General features: G+C 45.2%; 1 protein-coding gene across 2 annotated transcripts; it reads left to right on the top strand.

The window, feature by feature from the left end:
- Nucleotides 1-1,026: 1,026 nt before the first annotated feature.
- On the top strand, nt 1,027-3,698 carry LOC126544358 (uncharacterized). Of its 2 annotated transcripts, none has more exons than XM_055062085.1 (3): nt 1,027-1,086; nt 2,652-3,126; nt 3,531-3,698. In XM_055062085.1, the coding sequence occupies exons 1-2, from the start codon at nt 1,075-1,077 to the stop codon at nt 3,108-3,110; spliced, it is 471 nt and encodes a 156-aa protein (XP_054918060.1). In that variant the 5' UTR covers nt 1,027-1,074; the 3' UTR covers nt 3,111-3,126; nt 3,531-3,698. The 2 variants fall into 2 exon arrangements, with proteins under 2 accessions (XP_054918060.1, XP_054918059.1); XM_055062084.1 differs by having other exon boundaries at nt 3,528-3,698.
- Nucleotides 3,699-24,751: the final 21,053 nt, after the last annotated feature.

The raw sequence follows: 24,751 nt of genomic DNA, 5'->3' as shown, positions 1-24,751 counted from the left end.
AAAAGCTTCTTTCTTAATAAATTCGTGGCGCGAAGTATCGGCGCTTCCGCCGCACGGTCGGTTTCTTCACCAGCAAAGAGAGGAAGGGGGGAGGTTCTTATTTTTTTCCCCTCGAATCTCATCAGAGATTCCGGCGAGGGTGCCCGATAACGGCGCTAGACATGAACATCTGCGGGGTGGGAGAACCGCTGGGCTGAATTAAACTGTGGCGCTCGCGGTCACCACGAAATGACGGAGGTCCCTCCACCCGAGCCGCCCGCCCAACTGAGCGATGTGGGCCGCCGGAACCGGAGAAGCACTCTGCCGCGGCTCTCCGCGGCATTCTTCCTCGTGTCGTATCCACGACATCGCCATGAGAATACACATCGACCACGCAATCGCGGACGCGGATTCATCGCACTCCTAAACATTGGAACTCACATGCTCTAGAGCGGCCGGTAAGGAGACGCTGCCGCCGCGGGCTCAGTTTTCATTTGCCCGGACCGGGGCGGACGCCGCGATAGAGATGCTCGCGCTCGATAGCGGTGTTTGTTCGACCAACACACCACGCTAGAGAGCATGTGACTCGAGAAAAAAAAAGTAAAAGCTACTTTAGGAGAGGAGTAACACCCATTGCGGCTACAAGCGTGAAAAAGGTGAATGTTGTTTCCGATCCAGGGCACGGTACTTGCAGGCTTTCGATATTGAAACGCAGGCACCGTACGGAGGCCTTCGGCTTTTGCCGTTACACTTTTTTCACGAAAGGACCGAGGCATCGGTTGACTAGAATATTAGGTTTTGATAAGGTGTGCTTGTGTGTCGTGTTTCGTGTGCGTGAGCGTGCGGTGTACCGTAAGGAAGCTTCGGAGGGTCGCAGCAGGGGGTAGGGGGGAGGCTGCGTTTAGCGATGTCCAGGAAGACGGGCCTGTCCGAAAGGACGCGATAGCGGAGGGGCTGGGCCGACCTGTGCATCGCGCCTTGAGTGGTGACGTAGTAAGAAGACATGGGGGCGCAAGTATATAAGAGCGCTAGTTGCCATTTGGCAGACAAAAGCTTCCAAAGCTTGCTTGTGGCATCATCAACCAACCACTCACCATGAACACTCTGGTAAGGTATCATGTACTGCTCTTCCCGGTGATAAGGCCCCATATTGGGGATGTTGTGCTGTCACTTTTAGCTCAATGTCCGTGCCTCAGCAGTGATGTTTTATAACGTCTTCAAGTACACGAAAATTGAATGCCGAGAGTGGAAGTGCGCATTCCTCACGTGCTTCTCCTCTCTTGCCTACAAATAAGTACTGAATTAAGTTCATGATTTGCACTGGATTAGTCTATGAATCATATCAGTATAGATTACAGGTATAATGTACTAAAGTAGTTTCGCTTAAGGGAGGACATCTATTGCCGCGGACACTGGGACCGCAAGTCTCATTTGTGACTGTAAACGTTTTTGCAGCAATACAGGATCCGTCTGCATTCGGAATTTCCAGGTGGTCTCCTTTTTACCGACTAATCCTGTTCAACTTAGGTGATCGTACGGGAACACTTGTACACAGCATTCCAGGTGGTCTCCTTTTTAGGCACTGAATCGGCATGTGCGAGTGATAGTTCGCGATGAACTGTCTGCGTAAACCTTAAATGGGGCTAGTACCAAATGATGACGTAAAGTGCATTGTTCGAAGTTTTTCTCATGCCAGATCGCAAGATATAGTTTGTACATCTGCTATACGAGTACGAGAGGTAGCGTCCCGTTCTTCGTTGATATTTCCCGAGTGATGTCTCCACGATAATTCCAGTTCTGAGGAATAATTATCCGAAACACATATAAAATGGAGCCGATCAGCCAGAGGCTCACTATATGATATCTCTGTATGTTACTAGAGTCGCCTGAATTTAGGCGCCTGTGGTACTACGAGACAATAGTAAGCAAACTGTATGGAAAAGGAATGGTCACTTTGTGACTATAGCGTCTCTTGCTTCTTCTTCAGGGTACTACTCCTTCGAACTTAAATTCAGATCTTTTGTATCAAATCACGTACCAAACTATAAATATAAAATTGGTGTCGTGTTTACTGTACGTGATTATTTTAACACTCGTTTATTATGTAGCACAGCGCGGCACAACCAGTCGAATCAAAGTTATCACATGACTGATTCATAAATTATCACGCCATAATAAATAAAAAATGCTCCGTGTAGTAACCAAATCTGCGTAATCAAACCAATTACGAAGCTGGCTACTAGTATCACTCCTAAAGTGCAGGTTGACTGAGGATTGCCAAGTTTTGAAGTCCAGAAACTGTCATTTCCCCTTTGATGCACGAATTAACTATACGATGACGACAAATATGCCTTCATAGCGAAAACATTTGCCTGTACCTTACTTATTGATTAATGAATACATCGGCTGCCTTCTAAAATATGGTCTCAAGAGATTGAGAAACGGTGCAGTGAAATTCCTGGATTTGGTTAAATTGAAGAGCCCTGTTGAGAACTCTCGGCAGCCAAAGAAATTTTTTTTCACCAAAGCAGCAGCAGCTGTCCTAAACTTTGTGCTAGTAGGCACGGGGGAGAGGAATGGAGCCTGTCTTAGCCATAGCAGCTCATAGGCAGCTGCCCTGGCCTACTGCAGCACGCACTGAGTAATGAACTACGTGACGCGCTCGCGCACAGGTGTACGCCGTTCTATTGAGCGCACTGGTAGGCAGTGCCTTTTGTGGCGTCCTGGCCGGAGGATACGGAGGATACGGAGCCGGCCTGGGAGGCCTTGGTGGCGGTCTAGCTCTCGGTGGCGCAGACCTGGGAGGCGGTGCCGGAGTAGGAGTCGGCAGCAGCGTGGTTCTCCTGGGCGGCGGCGGCCAAGGTTTCAGCAAGGCCGTAGCCGGACCATCATTCCTCGTTAACACGGTGCACCACGTGTCTAAGGTCGACGGTGGAGGCGCCATTGTGGCCCACTCCGGTCTTGGAGGCGTCGCCGGAGGACCCGGCTTTGGCGGAGTCGTCGCCGGAGGACACGGAGGAGGCGTCTTGCTCAGTGGCGCTGACCTCGGAGGCGCCGGTCTAGGCCTTGGTGGAGGTTACGGCCTCGGCGGTGGCAAGCTGCTTGTATTGAAAGGAGGATACCACAAATGAGTACCTTCCCGTTTAGGTACGTTGCCAGCTTCTATTTCGCGCCGTAGGGTTGTCGCGATAAGGAGCGTTCAATCAGACACTTTAAAAACGAATTCAGCCTGCTAAATGACTTTTGATATGAGAATGGTAGGAGTCACATAAAGGTGACTTCCATGGATGTGTGAGCGAAAGTAGGTAAGTTGAAGGCACTTCATTCCTTATGTTATTTTGAGTCAACAACATAAGCCACACTGGATGGGGAACATGTTAACTTCCACCTTTTAGTAGTCTACTTTAGTTGCAAGAGTTGTTGCCTTCACGGGAAGGTGTTTTTACCAGAGAAAGACTTAATTAAAGAAATTCATGTTAGGGCAGCTAGGAGTTTTTCTTTCTCTCTTGGCTCTGTGAAGGTGAATATGTGAATTCTTTCCATTTCAGTAGCAAGAGAAAAGGCATGCGGTGAAAGCTACGCAGCGCCGTTTTGTGTGTGAGAGCTTCTGAGGCTTGAACCTGTCGTCAGAGTTGAAGAGAATGAAGAAATAAAAAAAAATGTATTTTTAGCAGGTGTAAATAAACATCATCTGGGGACACCGTTCCCCGTCACCTGAATTCTCTGCTGACAGCTTTTACTTCCATATTGCGCTCTCATCGTTCTGATTCTCATTCTGGTGGTGGCTTAGAGCCTATCGCGTTCTGCTGCTTATACGAGTTCGAGCATCCATTCCCTGGCGCAGTGGCCAGTGAAAAGATGGTCGTGCACCACGCATTGAAACTGTGTTTTTAAATTATGGGGTTTTACGTGCCAAAACCACTTTCTGATTATGAGGCACGCCGTAGTGGAGGACTCCGGAAATTTAGACCACCTGGGGTTCCTTAACGTGCACCTAAATCTAAGCACATGGGTGTTTTCGCATTTCGCCCCCATCGAAATGCGGCCGCCGCGGCCGGGATTCGATCCCGGGACCTCGTGCTCAGCAGCCCAACACCATAGCCACTGAGCAACCACGGCGGGTAACTGTGTTAACGAACGCAAAGTGGTCAAAATCGCTAAGAAACCATCTACTCTAGCGTCTCCTTTAGCCCCGTGTTCGTTGTGGACCACAAGTCAAACTACAAAAAAAAAATAATGATTCCATATTCTACGAAAATGAAGTATTTATTTGGTTGTTTTCACATACTGCAGCCTATGGGTGATATCACAGTGGGCGCACAGTAACTATTGCAAGTACTAATTCACATAATACAGAAGATGAAAAAAAAAAATAATCGCCTGCAGAACCCATCTCACGATCACTGTCGACGATAATGCCATTAGCAATCAAGCAGTGAAGTGGCACACAGTATGTTTTGCTAAAGACGCCTTTACAATCTGTAATGGTCATTCTGAGATTTCCCTTCCTTCGGCTATATGCCATATACACTTGCTCCGGGATAAGCCCATTTTGTTGTGTGATTGCTATGGGTCGACCACGACCATGACGGCATGACGACGACTGTATGACGACGGCGCAGTGATGATTATGGAATGACGAAGGCGGAATGGCGTCGATGGAACGACGAAGACCGTAGACAATGGGATGATCATTCTGAAATGACGGCGATGTCATAACGACGACAGCATGACGACGATGTCTTAGCGACAACTGTATGACAACGCTGACCTGACCACGACGACGTGACGACAACGGTGTGACGAGAATGGGATGACGAAACTGGAATGGCGACGATGGAACGACCTCGATGGTATTGCAAAGAATGCACGACGACGACTGTATGGCTACAATGCATTGACGATGGGGCATAATCGCGGTTTAATGACGACAGCATAATTAAGGTGGAATTGCAAATAAGGAATGATGTCGATAGAACGACGCGCGTGGTATGACGAGGATGGCATGACGACAATCGTATTACGATTCTGAAATGATGACGATGGTATGGCGATGGTATGACCGATGGTATGACAAGTGGTATGACCGTGACGACGGAAAATGGTATGACAACGAATGCATGGCAATGACGCAATGATAACAGGGGCGTGATCTCGACTAAATGACGTCGGCAGAACGATGAAGGTGGAATGATGACGATGGCGTGACAAGGAGGTGGTAACGGCTGTATGGCGACGATGGCCTAACGGCGATGCCATGACGAGAGCCGGATGGTGAAGTTTGGAATTCCGATGATGGAACGACCACGATGGCGTCACGATGACGGTATGAGAAAGAATGACTGACTGCTTGACGGCGACGCAATAACGACGATGGCATCACAAGGGCGGCAAGATTGCGGGTGAATGACGATAACATGCTTATGGAATCTGAAGCAGCAGAAGCTTGATGTGGGCGAGTTGGTTTTGCAGACTTGATGAAAAGAGCGCTACGAAGACGAGGACTAAAAGAACAACATGTACGACGGACAAGGCGCTAACTTCCAACTATTCAGTTGGAAGTTAGCGCCTTGTCCGTCGTACATGTTGTTCTTTTAGTCCTCGTCTTCGTAGCGCTCTTTTCATCAAGTATGCTTATGGAGGCTTGATGACGACGTCAAGCTCCGAAGAATTCTTACAGCCAAGCTGTATACGGCTAGGTTCTGATGAAAAATGTGTCCGTGGGGAAGGGCCATGTAGAATAGACATATATATATATATATATACATCTATAGTCCAACTGTGTCCGCGTGCTGTTATCAGTCGCGGCGGTCGCTCTGAATGTTGTCACCTTATCGACCATGTTATGACGTATGACCATCATGGCCATATATAAAACGTGGGATGGTGGCGCTCCTTCACTCCAATTGCAGGATCAAAAGTACAATAAAACGCAATATTGTAGCCACCAATCGTCGGCTTTAACGTCGACCTAGCGCGCCCCGACGGCAAGTGGATTGTATTCTTCTTGCTGGAACAGTTTCGAATTGAGTGCTACACGGACGTCAATGTGCCGACCACGCGTCACCTGTCGTGTATAGACTTAACAGTTGGGAAGAACATGTCTAGCACTGCTGTTCAACCGATCGCGATGTGCCACATCGACCACAAACTATGGTCACTGTGGTAACGAATGAGACAAAATAAAGACGATAACAACCACGAAGTTACCTGCATGTGCCTTTGCTCAATCAATATAGCCATAACCATATAAATCAATATAATTGACAAGATAGTCATTCCAATACAGCTTCGCTGCTTATCCTTCTTCACAGAGTGGAAGGGCACTAAATTTTTTTTCGGTTGAACAGCGGCGTAAGGAGGTTAGATAGATAGATAGATAGATAGATAGATAGATAGATAGATAGATAGATAGATAGATAGATAGATAGATAGATAGATAGATAGATAGATAGATAGATAGATAGATAGATAGATAGATAGAGAGGGGTGATAGGGGATACATAGGGGTGAAATAGGCTAAGAATGCTGATCTCGTTAAAAAACAGCTTACAACAAAAAATCACAAAACACAAAATAAAGCAAAGAAAACGAAAGCAAGAGTAAATAAAATACTTTCAAGAACTCTTTTGCAGAGTTGAAGAGGTTAGTTAACGTTTTTTTGCAACATTAACTCTAAAAAAAATGACAGAAAGACAAACGACTATGTGAAGTTTCCAGTTAAAGCATGAATAGGGGAAATATTGCGAGGCGAATCTAGGCGCTCATTTTGAAGGATGTAAGCAGCACCAACAACAAAAGAAAGCGTTAGCATAATGATGATGATGATCATGGCCGTATATTATGGCTCATACCCACACTGGGGCATTGGCCAAGAATTGTGTGCTGAAACATTTACTTGATCTTTTGCAGTGTTACATATTCGATTAAAACAAGAAAAAGAACATACAAGAACACACAAATAACAAAAGAACACTCAAAAAGTTATTCGTTTAGTTGATTGCCTGTAACCGCATAACCGCAAACGGCATCAAACACGCCCCTGTGGCTGAAACCTCTAACTGACGCACCGAAGGATAGTATTATTTCTGATGATAAGAGTAACCCTACTTTGTATCGGGGAAATAAAAAAATAGATAGTGGTCTAGGGATTCTGTTTCTGGGCAGTATGGACACAGAGGCGATAACGTCAGACCAGTACTGTATAAATATAGGTTTCTGATATAGTGCTGATCACCACTTCTGATTGTCTTGATGGACACCACTAAATCTTCCACGGAAATTTTAGGTGCTGAAATTATGTCCATAGTCATTAGTTATGTTATGTGCGCCACTACTGGAAGAACCGGCATTATAGGTCCACTCAGGGATACTCACGCTAATGAGTCTGCCATTTCATTTAAATGTAATCCACAGTGACCTCGTACCCATAATAGATTTATAAAATTCAACTGTGGAGAAACTAATTGGATGAAGCTGTAAGCGAGACAGAAACGGGATCTGTTATGATAACCGCATTTGTTGCGTTAAAAGGGAGTCTGCGACATGCTAAAATAGTTACTAAAAGCTCTGCTTCAAAAACGGGAGTGAAATCTTGCAGGCTCAAAGAGAATGACCAGCCAAACGAAAGCGAGAAAATGCCTACGCCCGCCTTTTGTTTGTTCACTGAAGTGCCTGTAGCTTACATGGTATTTGTTTGTACGTGTGCCACGTAATTTCGCAACAGGTTATTTAAGAACGTGACTGAATGAAAGTTAGAGTTTCGGGGGAAAATGTCATTAAATTGTAGCTTAATATTCTGATTTGATTCAGTTGATGTAATTACCTCTCGAACGTTCACATTTAGACTATTTAATTGTTTTTGTCCAAATGTAATCTGTGCAGTGGGAAAACGAGGCCAGTGAGCAAGAAAGAACGACTATGTATCATTAATAAAGGCGTATTCAGATCTTCTAAGCAGCTAGAGGTGAAATTTCAGAAATTATTGAATTGCTAAGATGCGAAATCTGCAGGGCAATGTTGGTAGGCACGCTTCTTGATAGATACCATTAATAGCCACCAATCTCGGGAGTCCCCGACACAAGTGCAGGGCTTGGCGCTCCAAAAGGACCAGAAGGTTTGTTTTATAAGCAGGGCCGCGTAATAACAATACACACCCGAATTTGAATATTGCGTGCATATACATGTTGTAAATCATTAGCCGAGAATCCCTATATAGTCCGTGTTGTCTGTTACTCATTCTGCACAGTGTACCTAAAGCACGTTGCGCCTTAAACGCTACACTTTCTATGTTTGGACTCCGGTTGAGTTGTCTGTCATAGATTATTCCTAAATATTTTAGAGACTCATCCTATGGAATGGGTTCTTCTTTATGAGATATAGAAATTGAAACCGGATCTGTGAGCCGGAACACTAAGATTGTGATTTTACTTGCATTCAATGACATGCAGATTGTCTGAAGCCATACCTTAAGCATACTCATGTATCTTTGTAATTTCTGGTATAGAGCGTAAATGTCACGGCCACCTGCGAAGAATGTAATGCCGTCTGCATAACATAAACTTTCACGTCCTGACAAGTGGGGATGGAGCTCATTAATATATTAAATAATATTGGAGAGAGAACTGCTCCTTGGGGAACACCACGAGTCTGAATTTAGACGAGGAACCGCCGTCCTTCAAGCAATAAAATTCTCTTGACCGCGAAAATTCTGCCTACCACGCGATAATATAATTTGGGAAATTACGAATCAGCAGAATATCCAGTAAAATTGAATGTTCAACGCTGGCATATGCTTTATCTATATCTAATGTCACTAAAGCGGAATATTGTCTCCTTTCCCTAGCAAGTTGGATGCGGCTCTCTAAATCAGCATGGGCCAGCAATATTGAGCAATCAGCTCTGCAGCCTATTTGATTTGGACTTAATATTACATTATCCGTCATCCATATAGTAATTCTGCCATGTAATACCCTCCCTACGAGCTTAACCATATTACAAGTTTTCTATGTTATAACCAACTCCTTGTTTTTTAGGTATTGGGATTACTTTAACTACTTTCCAATCGTAAGATATCCAGGCTTTGTTTTATGAAAATTTTATAACGTTTAATATGTCGCCAAAAGATAGAACGACTTAAATTTTTATCATGTGAACGCTAATTCTAGCAGGACCAGGGGCTGACAAGGGTAAGTCACAAATCACTTGAGCTAATTCAGGCAATGTAAGTTCAGTAAACACTGATCTTGGGGCTCATTTTTGCAAATTATAGGACATCGATGACGTTAATCTACTCTCTAAGCCTTTAGCAATGAGTTCTACAGATGTTCTCATTTCGTCGGACAACAGATTTGTATATTCAAAATTAATTGGCGATGGCAGAATTTTGCGATATCTCATACATCTAAACAACGCTTTGTTGTTTTTAGGTTTAGAAAGGAAATTGTAGTGTTTCCTATCATAATCTTCTGTAGCTTGAGCGACTGTGCGTTTAAATACAGCGGCGTGAAATTTGTAATCAGAACAATTTTTTGTGGATTGGTTGTAAAGGAGCTGATTCCAAGCTGCCTGTCGGCGTCGGTGGTCTCGCGTGCATTCTGTAATCCACCAAGTGCTATAAGATGCTTTCTTTGTAGACATAACATTAAATTTAGCTTATTTGTAGGTTCTTTTGATTACAACACAAAGTTTCATAGCTTTGGTGTCTTCACGCTCTTCAGAATAGGGAGCCAAATGTAGCTTAAGCTCGAATTTAAATTTATTACAATTTACAAATGCGCGTACCTGAGAGCATGATGGCATTATCGGGCAAGCAACTCCAAACATTATTGGAAAATGGTCACTGTTGATCCAAGGCTGTCAAGGATGAGCTAGTGAGGGACGAACGTACCAAATTTAAATCTAATGCTGAGTTGGACAGATTACAAGTATATGTAGGAATTATAGCGTTCAGACAAGACAGATTATTATCTATCGTCCAATCCCATAAGCGTTTGCCACATTGTTCAGCGCGAAAGGCCCAACACGTGTGATGGGAGTTGAAATCTCCAAAAAATGTTTGTCATTAACCATGAAGTCACAGTGGAATCCAAACATTGAGTGTTCTACACACCCGCAGGAAAGTATAAATTTACTAACGAGAGATGTAGGCATGATGATGTGTGGCGTTTTATGGCGCAAGGGCCAGGTATGGCCAAAGAGCGCCATGACAAAGGTAATGTTAACGGTGCATTGTGAATGATGTAGACAATGAATTAGACAATGACTTTCTCAGGTATATGTGACATGGCTGTAAAAAGGCCTAAAATCGGTCGCTGTGGATGGCGTAAAATATATAGTTGCTAAAATAATGACACTGACTAAGTAGTGCTGTGAGCTATGGTAATGGGGTTTTGTTAAAAGCATGATGCAATAAAACATAAATAACATTGACACTTTAGCTTCAAGAAAGCCTTTGAGTACAGGGCTGTTCTACGTGAGCTAAAAATTTCCTGGGCAAATGATTTCCAGAGTGTCTGTTTCAGCTAAAAACTCCAAGACTAGTTTCGGATTAAAAAGCGGTTCATTGCTCAGAAAAAATTTCGGGTGAAGAGGAATATTTTCGCGATATGTAGAAATGAAATACTTTTTCATCTGTGCTTCTATTGCAGGGCATTGGATAAGAACGTGCAGGACTGTGAGATTTTGGCCGCACTTACTACAAGTGGGAGGATACCCCTCAGTCGAGAGGTAAGAGTGAGTGCCCTAAGTGTGTCCTATTCTTAATCGGCAAAGGAGCACTTCGTTATATCGTGATGTTCTCTCCGATACCCAATATCCTAATTTGGGTTTTATCAAGTGCAGTTTATTTGATATCTGAGCATTCCACTGTTGCTGCCAATGAATTTTGAGCTTGCGACGCAAGTATGCTTTAAGATCTGTGGCTGGGGTGGGTATGTTTATGTCCGTGTCACTAAAAGCTACTGAAGTAGCTTTCTCGTCAGCAGCTTCGTTGCCTTTTATGCCAGAGTGGCGAGGTACCCAGCATAGGATATCATTTGTTTAGCACTATAAGCTGAGCATAGAAACGTATGCAGTTCATTAAAGACAGTGTTTTTATGTTTACGTACATTCATTAGGGCTCGCACTACACTCAATGAGTCTGTGAACGCTATAGCCCTAGTCAGATTCGTTTGCTTAATGTGCTTCACTGCAGAGTATTGCATATGCTCCCGCTGTAAAGATACATGTATGTGGGTTCAATGTACCAGATATTAAGAATGCTGGTCCTAGTGCTGCGTAAGCAACACCAGAAGAAGACTTAGAGGCATCTGTGTAAAATTCAGCACAGGAATATTTCTCCTGAAGCTCAAGAAAATGTGAACGTATGTGTGCCTCAGGTGCTCGTTTTGATATTTATGCAAACGAGACGTCACATACGATAGTCTGCCACTCCCACGGCGGTGGAGGCCGCGTAGTTGCCATTATGACATTCTCTAAAATTGGCGCACCCATTTGTTCGGACAATGCTTCCGACCGAAGGGACACAGGAGGTCTAGTGCCTTGGAGGTTACGGAAAAGCCTAGCCGTAGACATGTCGTAAATAACTGAATGGCATGGATGATGGAAATCTGATTTGACCTTGAGGGCGTAAGAGAGACTTAAATATGTTCTTTGAAGGTGCAGGGACCACTCGTTAGATTCAGCATACAGGCTTTCTACGGGACTAGTCCTAAAGGCACCTGTAGCAAGGTGGATACCTAAATGGTGAATAGGATCTAGCATTTTCAAAGCGCTAAGTGCAGCAGAATTATGAACTATTGCTCCCTAGTCAAGCCGTGTTAATATTAGACTTTTGTAAAGTTTTAAAAGGCACCGCCTGTCGCTTCCCCAAGATGTGCGTGACAAGAGCTTCAGCTGATTCATAGTCTTGAGGTACTTTGATTTCAGATACTTCAGGTGTGGTACAAAAGTCAGCTTACTGTCTAAAAGGATTCCTAGAAATTTGTGTTCATGGCTCACATATAGCCGTTCTCCGTTTATATCTATTGCGGGGTCCGCAAGTATGCCTCTCTTGTTAGAAAACAGGACGCATCTACTTTTTTGTGGGTTCAGCTTGAAACCGTTTTTGTCCGCCCACATACATAATTTATTTATGCAAAGCTGTACTTGCCGGTCGCAGATACTTAGGTTACATGATTTGAAACCTATCTGGATGTCATCCACATATACAGAATAAAACTTAGTATGTGGTATGGCATTCTGAATAGAGTTCATTTTGAAAATAAAAAGAGTGCAGCTCAGCACACCACCTTGTGGAACACCAGTCTCTTGCGTAAATGGACGAGACAGAACGTTACCAACTCTAACACGAAACGTGCGATTGGAGAGGTAACTCTGAATCACGTTCAGCAAGTTGCCTCGTATTCCCATTAAAGACAGGTCACGGAGGATTCCAAAGCGCCAGGTTGTGTCGTATGCCTTCTCCATATCTAAAAATACTGACAGGAAAAACTGTTTATGGACAAAGGCATCACGGATATTTGTCTCGATGTGGACAACGTGATCTGTTGTGGATCTACCTTCCCTAAAACCGCACTGAAAGGGATCGAGTATCTTGCTGCTTTCAAGATAATGGATGAGGCGACGGTTAATCATTTTCTCAAATAATTTGCATAGACAACTTGTCAGAGCTATAGGCCTATAACTGTTGGGTGAGGAAGGGTCCTTGCCCTCTTTGAGAATAGGGATTACGATTGCTTCTTTCCAGACAGAAGGAATGTAGCCGGCAGAGAACATGGAATTGAAGAGTGACAGTAGTGTTTTTTGGGTTTCAGGGTGTAAGTGTCTGATCATCTCATACATAATTCTGTCACTTCCTGGAGCGGACTTGTTGCAACAGTTCAGTGAGGCCTAGAACTCAGCCATTCCAAATGGACGATTGTATGCTTCGTTGGACGTGCTTTTCCGACTCAAATGCAGCTGTTCTGCTAGTCGCTGGTATTTTAGGAATGTATCTGTATAATGAGATGTACTGGTAATGTGCTCGAAATGTGCTCTTAGACAATCAGCTTGGTCCTCAAGAGTGGCTGCTTGTGTGTTTACTATTAGCAGAGGAAGAGTTTCGCGGCCTTTTAATTTGTTTACCCTGTTCCAGGCTTTTCTTTCGTCTGTATAAGAATTAATGTCGGAAATATATTTTTTGCCAGCTATCCCTTTTGGCACGGCGGCGCGTTCTTCTGCCTTCTGATTTTATTTTCTTAAAACTGATAAGGTTTTCGATAGTCGGAGAGTCACGCAGCTGATTCCAAGCCTTATTCTGTTTCTTTTGTGCTTGCTTACATTCATCGTTCCACCAGGGAACGCGTCGTTTATTAGGCGATGCATTTGTTTGCGGGATACATATTGACGCTACGTCGAGAATAAATGCGGTTAAATATGACACTGCATCGTCAATACTAAGCGCACGAATATCATCCCAGGTCATATATGTCAGCTCTCCGTATCGCTGCCAGTTCGCTGAGTCAACTTTCCACTGGGGTACATGTGGAGAACATTCGCCCCGTTTCCTTAATTTAAAACAATCGGGAAATGATCACTCCTGTATGGGTCCTTATGTACTTTCCACTTCCAAGTACGGCACGACTGTACTTGAAACAATGGATAAATCTATAAGTGAAAATGTCTTGTGCGCAACGCTGTAAAAAGTTGGCTCCTTCTTATTTAGCAAGCATGCACCCGTACTGAAGAGGTAGTTTTCAATCAGACGCCCTCTGGCATCACACCTAGAGTCGCCCCACAAGGTATGATGGGCATATAAGTCTCCAACGACAATGTAGGGCTCCGGAAGTTGCGCAATAAAGCTTTCAAATTCAGTTTTGGAGAGTTGACAGTTGGGAGGAATGTATGAGGATGAAATTGTCAGCAGCTTACTAAAAAGCACTGCTCTGACTGCAACTGCCTTAGGGGCGTTTTAAGCTGTAACTGCCGGCAAGCAACACTCTTATCTACTATTTCTGCCACACCGCCCGACGAGGCAAGGGCCTCGTTGCGGTCTTTTCGGAAAATGGCATACAGTCGGAGGAAGTTTTTTTGTGAAGGTTTAAGATGTGTTTCTTGGACACACAGCACCTTTGGGGTGTACCTATGTAAAAGTTCCTTAATGTCGTCTAGGTTGTGGAGTAAACCCCTTACACTCCACTGTAATATCTGTGTGTCCATATTATGTATGTTTTGTGCTCTGTGTCTAAGAGATATAGATTAGATTAGCTCACGAGGCCTTTCCAGGCCCCGTGATACGGAATTTTTCTTTCTTCCCGGTGCGCTCGAGAGAGCTGCGCCGTTGCTTGGGCCTCTGAGATGCCGGAGTTGTATTTATTGTGTCCATCACCTCGTCTGAGGCGGTGGATACTGCCCGCGGAGCGGGGATTTTCGCGGGAGTGGTGGGCCGATCTGCACGAGCAGTGGCCGTGGATCCAACAGGCCCGAGGGTCTGCTGGTCCTCCTTTGCGGGGGCCAATACAGCGCTGGCTGTTCCGGCCGGGGGGGCTGGTGGCGTGACCGCCGTCACACTCCGTGTGACTTCGGCGGCCGCCGAGTGATGTAGCGCTGCTCCCCGGCGCGCCACATCGGTGTAGGAAGGACTAAACTGATTGTGGAGAGCGAAACGTTTACGTGCCTCTTGAAAAGTTACGTTTAGTTTAACTTTCAGTTCTATGATTTGTTTCTCTTTCTTCTACGAGGGGCACGATCTCGAGTAGGATGGGTGATCTCCTTTACAGTTGGCACAGCACATTGCTGAAGTGCAGATGTCTGAAGCGTGTTCTGTTGAACTACATTTAGCGCGAGTATCACGCCCTCTGCAGGTTTGCGACCCATGCCCAAAAAGCTGACACTTGAAGCATCGACGCGGATTTGGGATGTATGGTCTAACACGTAGCTTGCAGTAGCCGGTTTCTATTGTTTGAGGCAGGTTGCTGGTTCCGAAAGTAATGATTATGTGTTTGGTCGGTATTTGTTTGTCATCTCACCTTAATGTTATTCTTTGCACTTTTACTACGTTCTGGTCTTGCCATCCTTCTAGTAGTTCACTTTCACTCAGTTCGAGAAGATCATCTTCTGAGACGACCCCGCGCACTGTGTTCATGGATCTGTGTGGGCCCACTGAGACTGGAATTTCCCCAAATGCTACAAGTTTCGAGAGCTTGTCATATTGCGCTTTGTCACGAAGTTCGAGAAGAAGATCACCACTTCCCATCTTCGTTACTTTATAGCCTGGGCCAATTGCTTCCGTGAGGCATTTCGCTACAACAAATGGTGAGATCATTCTGACTATTTTGCTATCGTTCTGACTGTGTAGAACGTGGTACTTGGGAAAAGATTGCTTTGTTTGCATGAAAAACGTGAAAGTTTCATCGGTGCGCCCCCTCTTGAGGGAGCGATCAGGTAATGGTGGAAAGTTGCTTGACATATAGCATTCGAAAATTCGGCGGCGATGGTAGCCACCCACCACCGAGCCCAACTAGGGGACACTACTAGGTTGGGAATGATACCTGCAGATGCCAGCCATGCATCGCCGCTATAACCTAATATATATATACCCAAGACTGGATATATTACACACGGTTAACCCTTGCCGCCAGGAAATACGGAAGTAATAAAAAGTGAAGAGGAGACAGGAAAGATGGAAAAGTGGGAGAGAAAGACGAAGATTGGAGAGGAGGACAGGAAAAGGCGACTGCCGATTTCCTCCAGGTGTGTCAGTCTGGAGGTGCCGTCTGTGTGAAGCAGAGGCCAAAGAGGTGTGTTGCCTCCGCCGGGGGGCCTTAAAGGTCCAAACACCCAGCATCGGCTCAACCTCCAGGATCCCCCTTTCCCCAGACACGGCTAAGCCGCGCACGGCTACACGCGGGAGGATCCAACCCTCATGTGCTCGGGTCCGTGGTGTCGCAACACACCAAACGCCTGCTGACGCAGACGCCCCTGCGGGGTGAGAGATGTAGCCACTCTGGTATGGTTATATCTAAGGCAAAAATTTTACTTTCGGGAGACATATGTTTATAAGAAATCTTTGCCTTGAGACGAATTCTATCAGTGATAAAGAAAGCTAAGCCTCCGCCTTTCGATGGACGGTCCAGTCAGAAAAATCGCTAGCACAACTCATACAGCTTCGTCTTCATCATCTCGTTTTTGCTTGTTTTCGTCTTCACGGCGGTGCAACCCTTCTGCGAAGAAAAGCCGTACCAGCGAAAGCAGAGGTGAGGCATGAAAGGCGGAAACGTATGGCTTCAATTGAGTGACATGGACGACATTGGTTGGCAGCTCAAACAATAAGTTGTCAGGTCGCCATGAGAAATCTAATACGTGACGACGAAAAGCTGCCGTATGGTCGAGTAAGGACCTGTATAACTCGAGGGAAGCTTTAATGCACACCATCTTTAGGGCAACTCCCCGGGTTGTGTTGCATCATGGTTTGTCCAGGTATCCCCGCCGTCCTTCAACGCCACACGTGTGTGTGCGGGTATTTTTTCGTTGTTTCTACGCCTATTTTCTACGCGTCGTACTCCAGACAACACTAGCCGTTGCACTACAAGTTCACTGGAGGGTCAGAGGGTTTGCATTAGCGTACTTCTGATGGCCCCTAAGAATGCTTAAACAGAGGAATAAACGCCGTCGTGCTGCTGCTAAACGTTATGGCACCGCCACTAAAAACTTATGGAAGCGAGAACTGCAGTTAAAAGCACAACAAGAATGGGACCGTGCTCTTGCCGCTGCCTAAACCACTGAAGAACAAGACAAGAACTCGACGTTGACAAAGACATTGAACCAAACATGATGTACTTCAAATGTTGTCACTGGCGCCAACGCGTGTCGACTGTGACCTAAACTATTTCTGATGGAAAGTAGAACAGGCTCCTGGCGCTTTTCGTATACATTGCAAAGGAAATGGGGATGGACATAATGCAGAAGTAGAAGATGGCGTCTGAGCTTTCTGGAGTACGCAGTGGGTGGTTGGACTGACGGCAATCGTCTAGGTGTAAACGTCCAAGCATGGCGAAGGTGTACTCTTGCAAATTTAAAGGGACCCTGAAACCATTTTGACGATTTTGTACAAACGTACTGAGTCGTTAGGGTAGATCATTCTGATCCCTATGTTACACAACCTAGCGTTCCGCGTAAAGCGTGCAATTTATTATAAGCTTTTAAAAATGTGCATCATTACCCATAGCAGCGGCACCATTATATACCCAGAGTTTTCAGCCGCTACGTCACATATACGTAGCGGGCGCGCGTGACGTTAGTCGCGCGACCTATATGATTGGATACCCACATTCCGTCATCGATAATTGTTCCAACATTCTGATCCATAACTGTTGTTCTTAATAGATCAAATGTCGGCGAATTAGTTTCTATAAAACGTATCAGAAAGGAAATGAACATCGACAATTTATCACTACACTCAACCAGTTTCGGCACACAGCAAGTGTTGTCGGCTTGTGTTGCCATGTGCTTTGTGTTAACGTGAGCGGCGCAGTCAGTGTTCGTCTCAAGGTTCCTATACACGAGGCCCATGAATCGCCCTTGTTGCATTGTGGGCTGCAAATCTACTAATTGGCGAAATGTCAAGCTGCGAAATTGTGTCCATCTGCAAGGCAACATGCGAGCGGAGTGGTTGCAGCGCATCGGGCTGTCGGTATCCGATAGGCGCCAGGATCTGCGCGTTTGCGGCCGTCACTTCACGCCGGAGGATCGCTACCACAATAGAGTGCTTTACCGTGTCCGGCATTCCGGTAAATGCAGGCGGACTGGGCGTTTTTGCGGGATGGGTGAAGGCGCTAACGGGAGCGGTCTTCAGAGTGCAGCCACATGGTGGCGCGGAGCTCAACCAGACATTTACAGTGCTAGTATAGGCGTAACCAAGTGTATTTTACTTTGCCGCTGGTGTAAATTTTCGGGAGTAGCCTAATCGTGAACATGTTGTCTTTTTAAATGTTTAAAATGTTTTATACTTAGTCAAAGCAATATTAGCTGTGTATTTGGCTACTTGAACCCGGCGCCACCAGATGGCTGCACCGTGCAGGACGCTCACGTTTATGCCTCCGCCCATCCGTCGAAACGCCCAGCTCATCTGTGTTTACCGCAATACAGGACACGTACGGCTTTGCGACAGAACGTTCGCAACGCACGGTGCTTGGATAGCTCTCGCTGGGAATCGATGGCCGTGGGGCTAGCGGCCATATTGGAGGGGCTTCGCAAGTTGGCTCCAATAGAGTGGAAGTAAACGGCACGACATGACATCATGATGTAGAGCCTGTGTAGGCTTAGCTTAGTCCCGATCACTCGATGAACAAGTTGAGGAGAAAGAGCATGGCTAGGGAGGAGGGTAACTTGTAATCGTCTATAGCTCTTTTAATATGAAACGCTTCAGTTAAATTGTGGCGCGAATCTTTTACTGTAGCTGTAACCTACGCGCCTACACAATTTGTCCGCATGTCAAGAGACCCTTGACATGCGGTCCATGGACTTTGCAGGTTCTTTCCAAGACTACAGCCAAAATGTTGATAATTACTTTAGCATCCGCTAAAGAGGATGAAGGCGAAAGCCTGCCCGCTCACGAGATGTTGGTTACATTGCTTGACATTTTCTTTCTAACGCGTTGTTACTTCGTATTACTTGTTTTCTTCCCCAAAGGTCGTAGGTTTGAGTGCCTTACTCAACTCGATTTAATTAACTGTGGGTTAATTCGCCCTAATGAACACCGAAGGTCGCGGGTCTGACTCCCACCAGAGATAGTGTGTTCGAGTTCCTTAACTCTCTCTCTTAATAAACCACGCCTTAATTGACAGCAAAAAATAATGGCTTCGACAATCATCCTTCATGATGTTAATTGGAATCCAACTTGGAGATACGGCCGGTGTTACGGTTGGCGTTTAGCACTGTTGTTCGCGGCATCCCATTCCCGACAAATAATGCTTAACCGGCTGACGTGCACCTATGAAAGGACCTTCACGCAGCGTCGTAGTTTTCCCAGGACCAGAGACCTGGCGACTAAATCAGTGTCACCAGAGCTGACGGGCAAGACGAGCGCCCGCCTGGACAAGACTGGACCCGACATAGACTGTGACATGCAAAGGAGCTCAGTTCGAGGCGACAACAGCTGCCGCCCTTCGTGGAAGCAATAATTACCGTGAAGACCACTCTACCTGAACCTGACCCTGACAAGCGCTCCATCACGAATGGCCCACTAATTGATAAAAGGGACCTACGTCGAAGAATTCCATGGGAATGATGTTGATACCATGTTTCCAATTTGCGACATCATTGATTGGTATGCGGTGGCAATCGCGCAACATTGCAGGCAGAGTCCGACGGAACGGTGCGACTTGGCAGAAAGGGCGGCAGCAGGCTTCGCTTGTGCTCACGGACTCTGCGCATCTTTTACGCAGGTTGGGAATCAGTTCACTTCTTGAGTTTCACTGTTCTTGCCGCTGCTGTCATTGCTGCCATTTGTATCAATTTGTGTTTTTCGCATAGCTATTTATTTTAAGGATGTCGAAGGAGATCAGATTGCTTTTTGATGAGCTGAAGCGTGAACTTAGGGCGGAGTTCAAGGATGTCAAAGACACAATCGAGCGAGACTTTCGCAAGGAACTAACGGATACTAAAACTTTTTTGGCTACAGCAAACAAGGAGTATGAAGAAATTAGGAATGAAAATCAAGCCCCGAGAGCTTCAAATGAATTAAAGGCACAGTGCTCTGATCTCGCACGGGAGGTAAATGACCATGAGAACAGAATACTTCGGGCTGAGCAGTATTCCAGGAAGGCAAACGTAGAAATAAAAGGCATTCCGTACGAGTCCTCCGAAGACCTAGTTGAAATGGTTACACAAATTGGAAAGAAGGGGGGCGTTCCGCTTGCTGCGACTGATATCGGACGAGCACACAGAGTTCGAACGACACACAACCCAAGCAAAAAAAAAAAAAAAGTGGTGGTGCAGTTCGAGCAGAGACAAAGGCGGGATAGCTTTTTGAGTAATGCGCGCGCAGTAAGCCTGAAGTGCGCTGATCTCGAAATTGACTGTCGGTTTGCGGTGTTCGTAAATGAACATCTGTGCCCAGAATTGAAACGGCTTCTTGGTCAAGCTACGGCGCGTAAGCGCGAGACCGGTTGGAAGCATGTCTGGGTGCGCGATGGAAAAATCTTTGCGCGGCAGACTGATAACGCAGCAAAGATCAAAATTGAAAACAGTGATGATGTAAACAAAATGACCAGTTCTTCCTGAAATCGGTGCAGCGAAACAGGCGGTTTGTGTTATGGGCACAAATATTACGGCGCTGCTGGAAAAGAAAACATCGGTGCTTTATTTCATGCTTATTTTCTGTTGCCATGTTGGTCAAGTACCGCGCACGCTCATAAAATTGTATCTGTGTTGGTTCCTGAAATCTTTGCTTTACCATGTAAAAACAGCATTTTCGTGTATAAATTATTGTTTGGGAAAATTCATTTTACTTATTTCTATTGTCTTAGGATGCACCAAGACTCGTGGTGTTGTAGCTTGGTTTGTTTACAATTTTTCATTTGTGCAGCCTATCCTGTTCGGGGTTGTAAAATTTGTTCTACAATAATAGCTGTCGCTGCTTTTGTCGTTGCACTGTTGTTCAAACACAAAATTTATTTCGCAATAAATTCGGATTTTACAACGCATAATTTCCTGTTGACCTTTCAGCAACTGAAATGAGCACTTGTAGCATTAGTCCGTCAGTGTTAAGGTATGAAAAGGTAGAGAAGTGCGATTCACCTCTAACTTTTATTCATCTTAATATGCAGTCAGCGCCTGGCAAACAGGATGAATTCTGTATGTTTCTTAGTGATTTCGGTTTTTTTTTTGTAATTATGTTGACAGAAACAAGGTTTTCGGCAAGTGATGACATGCATCTAGAAGGTTATAACGGAGTTTTCTTGAACAGATTGCTTAGAAGAGGTGGAGGCGTATGTATTCTTATTAAAGAAGGCATAAATTATGAACGGCTTGATGACCTATCTTCCTGTACGTCAGATATTGACGTAGTATGTTTGAAATGCGGAAAGTTTCTTTCGCTGTGGTGTACCGTCCACCTGACGGTAATTTAGATGTTTTTTTCAGCAGCTAGACGCGATATTCTCTGACGTTAATATACACCAGTACAATTTAGTTCTAGGTGGGGACCTAAACATTGACATGCTTTCTGATACATCAAAACAAGCGGAATTTTCCACGCTTCTTAATTCGTATTTGTTGTCAAATGTGGTACTGGAACCAACTCGCATTTCAGCAACTAGCGCCACGTTAACGGACCTTTTTATTACAAATTTACCACGTGAAAGCTTCTTTTCTGGGACAATTAACATTACACTTGGTGATCATTTGCCGATGTATCTAGTTATTGATAAGTGCCACATTGAATCAAAGCCAACCTATAGATTTGGGTGCCAGAACATAACTGAAAACTCTCTTTCGCAGTTTCGAGACGAAATCTCCAGAACTAGTTGGGAAGCAGTGCTCTCGTGCTCATCATCAAACGCAGCATATGAAAATTTTATGGAGATAATTTCCCGTATCGACAAACGGTTTTCTCCCTACAAAGAAATAAAGAAGTCGAAACGTTCACGGAAACCATGGGTCACAAAGAAGCTGTTAAAAATTATTATTAGGAAAAATAGCATGTATCAACTATTCTTGAAAAATCGCGATCCAGATACATTGGACTCGTTTAGGAAGTATAGAAATAATTTAACTAAACTTATGAAAATAACGAAGTGCAATTATTATTCTTGCATGTTCGAGTATGTTGTAGGGGTTAAGGAGATGTGGAGCAAATTAAATTAAATTACCACATTACGTAAAGCTAACTTTACAGTAGAAGAGATAACTGAAGGGGATCGAACATACAGGGGCAAAGCATTGGCTGAGAAATTTATTAATCACCTTACTTCATTGGTAGACAGCGTCAGTGACACCACTGCACTACATTACATGGCCGCCGCACAAGTAGCTTCGTCGGTTTATCTTTCCCCAACAGATGAATATGACGTTATGTGTGTTTTCAAAAAAACTCAAGAAAACTAAATCGGAAGATATTGACGGTTTAAAGAACACTCCAATCCGTTTTTTTATAGATATATTAGTCGTCCCTTTAACATACATTTACAACCTCATTTTAGGCACAGGTATTTTCCCTCAATGTATGAGGCATGCAAAAGTTACAGTACTGTTTTAGGGAGGAGATAAAAATGATTTAAACAGCTATAGTTCCATATCCGTTCTACAATTGTTTTTAAAGCCCATAGAAAAACTATATTTATAAGATTATCGAATTTCTTCACAAAACACTCGGCCATTACGCCGGCTCAGTACGGTTTTAGGTCAGGGCTGTTGACAGAGGTAGCATTGCTACTACAAAAGGAAATTATATTAGGCACTATAGAGGACAGGAAACTTACACTAGCTATATTTGTTGACTTCTCTAAAGCCTTTGGCCGGATAAATCACAATACCCTTTTACAAAAATTACCCTGTTATGGCATCCGAGACACTGCACTGAATTTCATTGCCAGTTATTTGAGCAATAGGCTTCAGTGTGTAAGCATAAACACAGAACAATCGTATTTCCAAAAAATTGCTCAAGGTGCACCTCAAGGTAGTATACTGGGGCCACTACTTTTCATTACTTATGTCAACGACATTATTAACATAAACCAGACAATCCAATATGTCATATATGCGGATGACACTTTCTTGTTTTTCCCAGGTGTGGACGTAAATAACGTTATTTCAGCAGCAAACGCGACACTAGGTGCCTTGTATGCATGGTCGACCGTAAACTCCCTACACATCAACTGCTTAAAAACCAAAGCTGTTCTGTTTAGATCGAAGGGAACAACGTACACAGCTACTTCGAAGCTATACCTGAACGATTCCTCGATTGATTTTTCTTCGACAGCTAAAGCATTGGGAATAATTTTTCACGAGCCTATTTTATGGGATTCCCATAGTGAAATGGTAAGAAAAAAGCTGAAAAGAAACACTAGACATGCTTAGGAGACGTCAATCATTTCTACCGACTACTCAGATGTTAACTATCTATAACACGCTTTTTTGTTCACAGCTACGCTATGGTCTTCTGGTGTGGGGCACTGGCACCGTGCAATCTAAGCAAAAATTACTCGCGCTTCAAAAAAATGCATTACGTTATATAGCAAATGCCGAATATAATGCACATACCTCGTCTTTATTCAATAAATTCAAAGTGTTAAGATTTGATAACATGTATGCATATTGTTTATTAGTGTCCTTGAAAACTGAATTTAACAAAGGAAATAATTATTTTACCTCCATAGCATGCTTAGAGCGCAGCACCTCGTCTCGACCTACTAGACAGAGCGATTATTGGAAGGTTCCTCGATGCCGAACAAACTATGGTCTCCAAATGCTGAAACATTCACTCCCCACATACTAAACACATTCAATTTTGTAGCATAAAGCTACACTATGCGGGTCGAAGCTGAGCTTCGCGTGCTTCTGCGCCTGCCATACTGCGCATGCGCGAGAGCCTAGTGACGTCACGAGAGGCGCAGCTACGTCGCCCTCGCCGCCGCCGCAGCCGCAGCCAGCACGCGCTCCTCGCGGCCGCCGACTGTGGCGCATTCCAGAGGTGCGACGTCGCAGTCTCCGCAGACGCGCCGGCGCCGTGTGCGCCCGCTGCTGCATTTACGATTGCGGCACCGCGCGGCACTGCGCATGCGTGAGGAGGGCGCACCGTGCGTATCACGGAGGAAGGAAACTAAGGAGAGGCCCTGACGTCACTCTTTGTGAAGCTAAAGTGAAGCCGGAAATGGGCGTTGCTCATGGCGTTGCTCCACCTATCGGGCCAGCTAACCTCTCTTGTTTACATTTCTCGCGAAACCACGCCGCGCTGCGAGCAACCATGCTGGCCGGACCCGCGCGCTCCGCAGCAATACTAAGCAATCGTTAGCACGTTAGCATGATTCCGCGAAAGAGGGCAACATTTCCCGCGGATATTCCTTCGTCCGTAGCCATTTCCGTGGTGCGGTACATTGCGTACAGCGTTGCATGCGCGTTCATTTCACGAACTTTAGTTCCTCCTGTCCCACCTGGCCACAGCAACATCCGGTAGAGCACGGTCCAGATAACGCGGCGCAACAAATCACGGAGACCAACGCAAACCTGCCTGCACGGCGCCTTTGACACGGTACGAAACCTACGGAGCAACACGTGTGAGCGCACAGAACAATAACAAAGCCGCCATTGTGGCCCGAAAGGCGGGGCCACTACAGCAAAGAAATAAAAAAAACAGCAAAACAAAGGAGAACCTTACGTCATTTCCTCCACACTTTTCTCCGAGCGCGCGGAGGGGGCAGGGCCTCTCCTCAGTATCCTTCCTCCATGGTGCGTATAAATGCGCGGGAGATACGGTTGATGCAGCGCGCTCGACATGGAGGTTAAGGAAAGTAGAGCCGCTGCCAGTCGGCGCAAAAGACTAGAAAACCTAAATTCTTCAGACCCCGAGGTTGTCGCTTGGCAGTTGGCCGTCGAGCGTTGAAAGAACGAGCGTGCCAAGGCAAAACGTGCGGTCGAGACACCGGAGCAACGCGAAGAACGCCTAGCGAAAAGACGTCGCCAAGAAGCTCAACATCGTGCTTTGGCCTCCCAACAACAGCGGCAGGATCAAGAGAATGTCACAGACGATCCCAAGACTCGTCGGTGCACTGAACATGCTATGAAACTCGGTGAA

Source organism: Dermacentor andersoni, chromosome 1, assembly GCF_023375885.2.
Source record: "Dermacentor andersoni chromosome 1, qqDerAnde1_hic_scaffold, whole genome shotgun sequence".
In the NCBI taxonomy this organism is placed as follows: Eukaryota; Metazoa; Arthropoda; class Arachnida; order Ixodida; family Ixodidae; genus Dermacentor; species Dermacentor andersoni.
The sequence above is the reverse complement of the archived record's forward strand: the minus strand, read 5'-3'. Positions and strand labels throughout refer to the sequence as shown.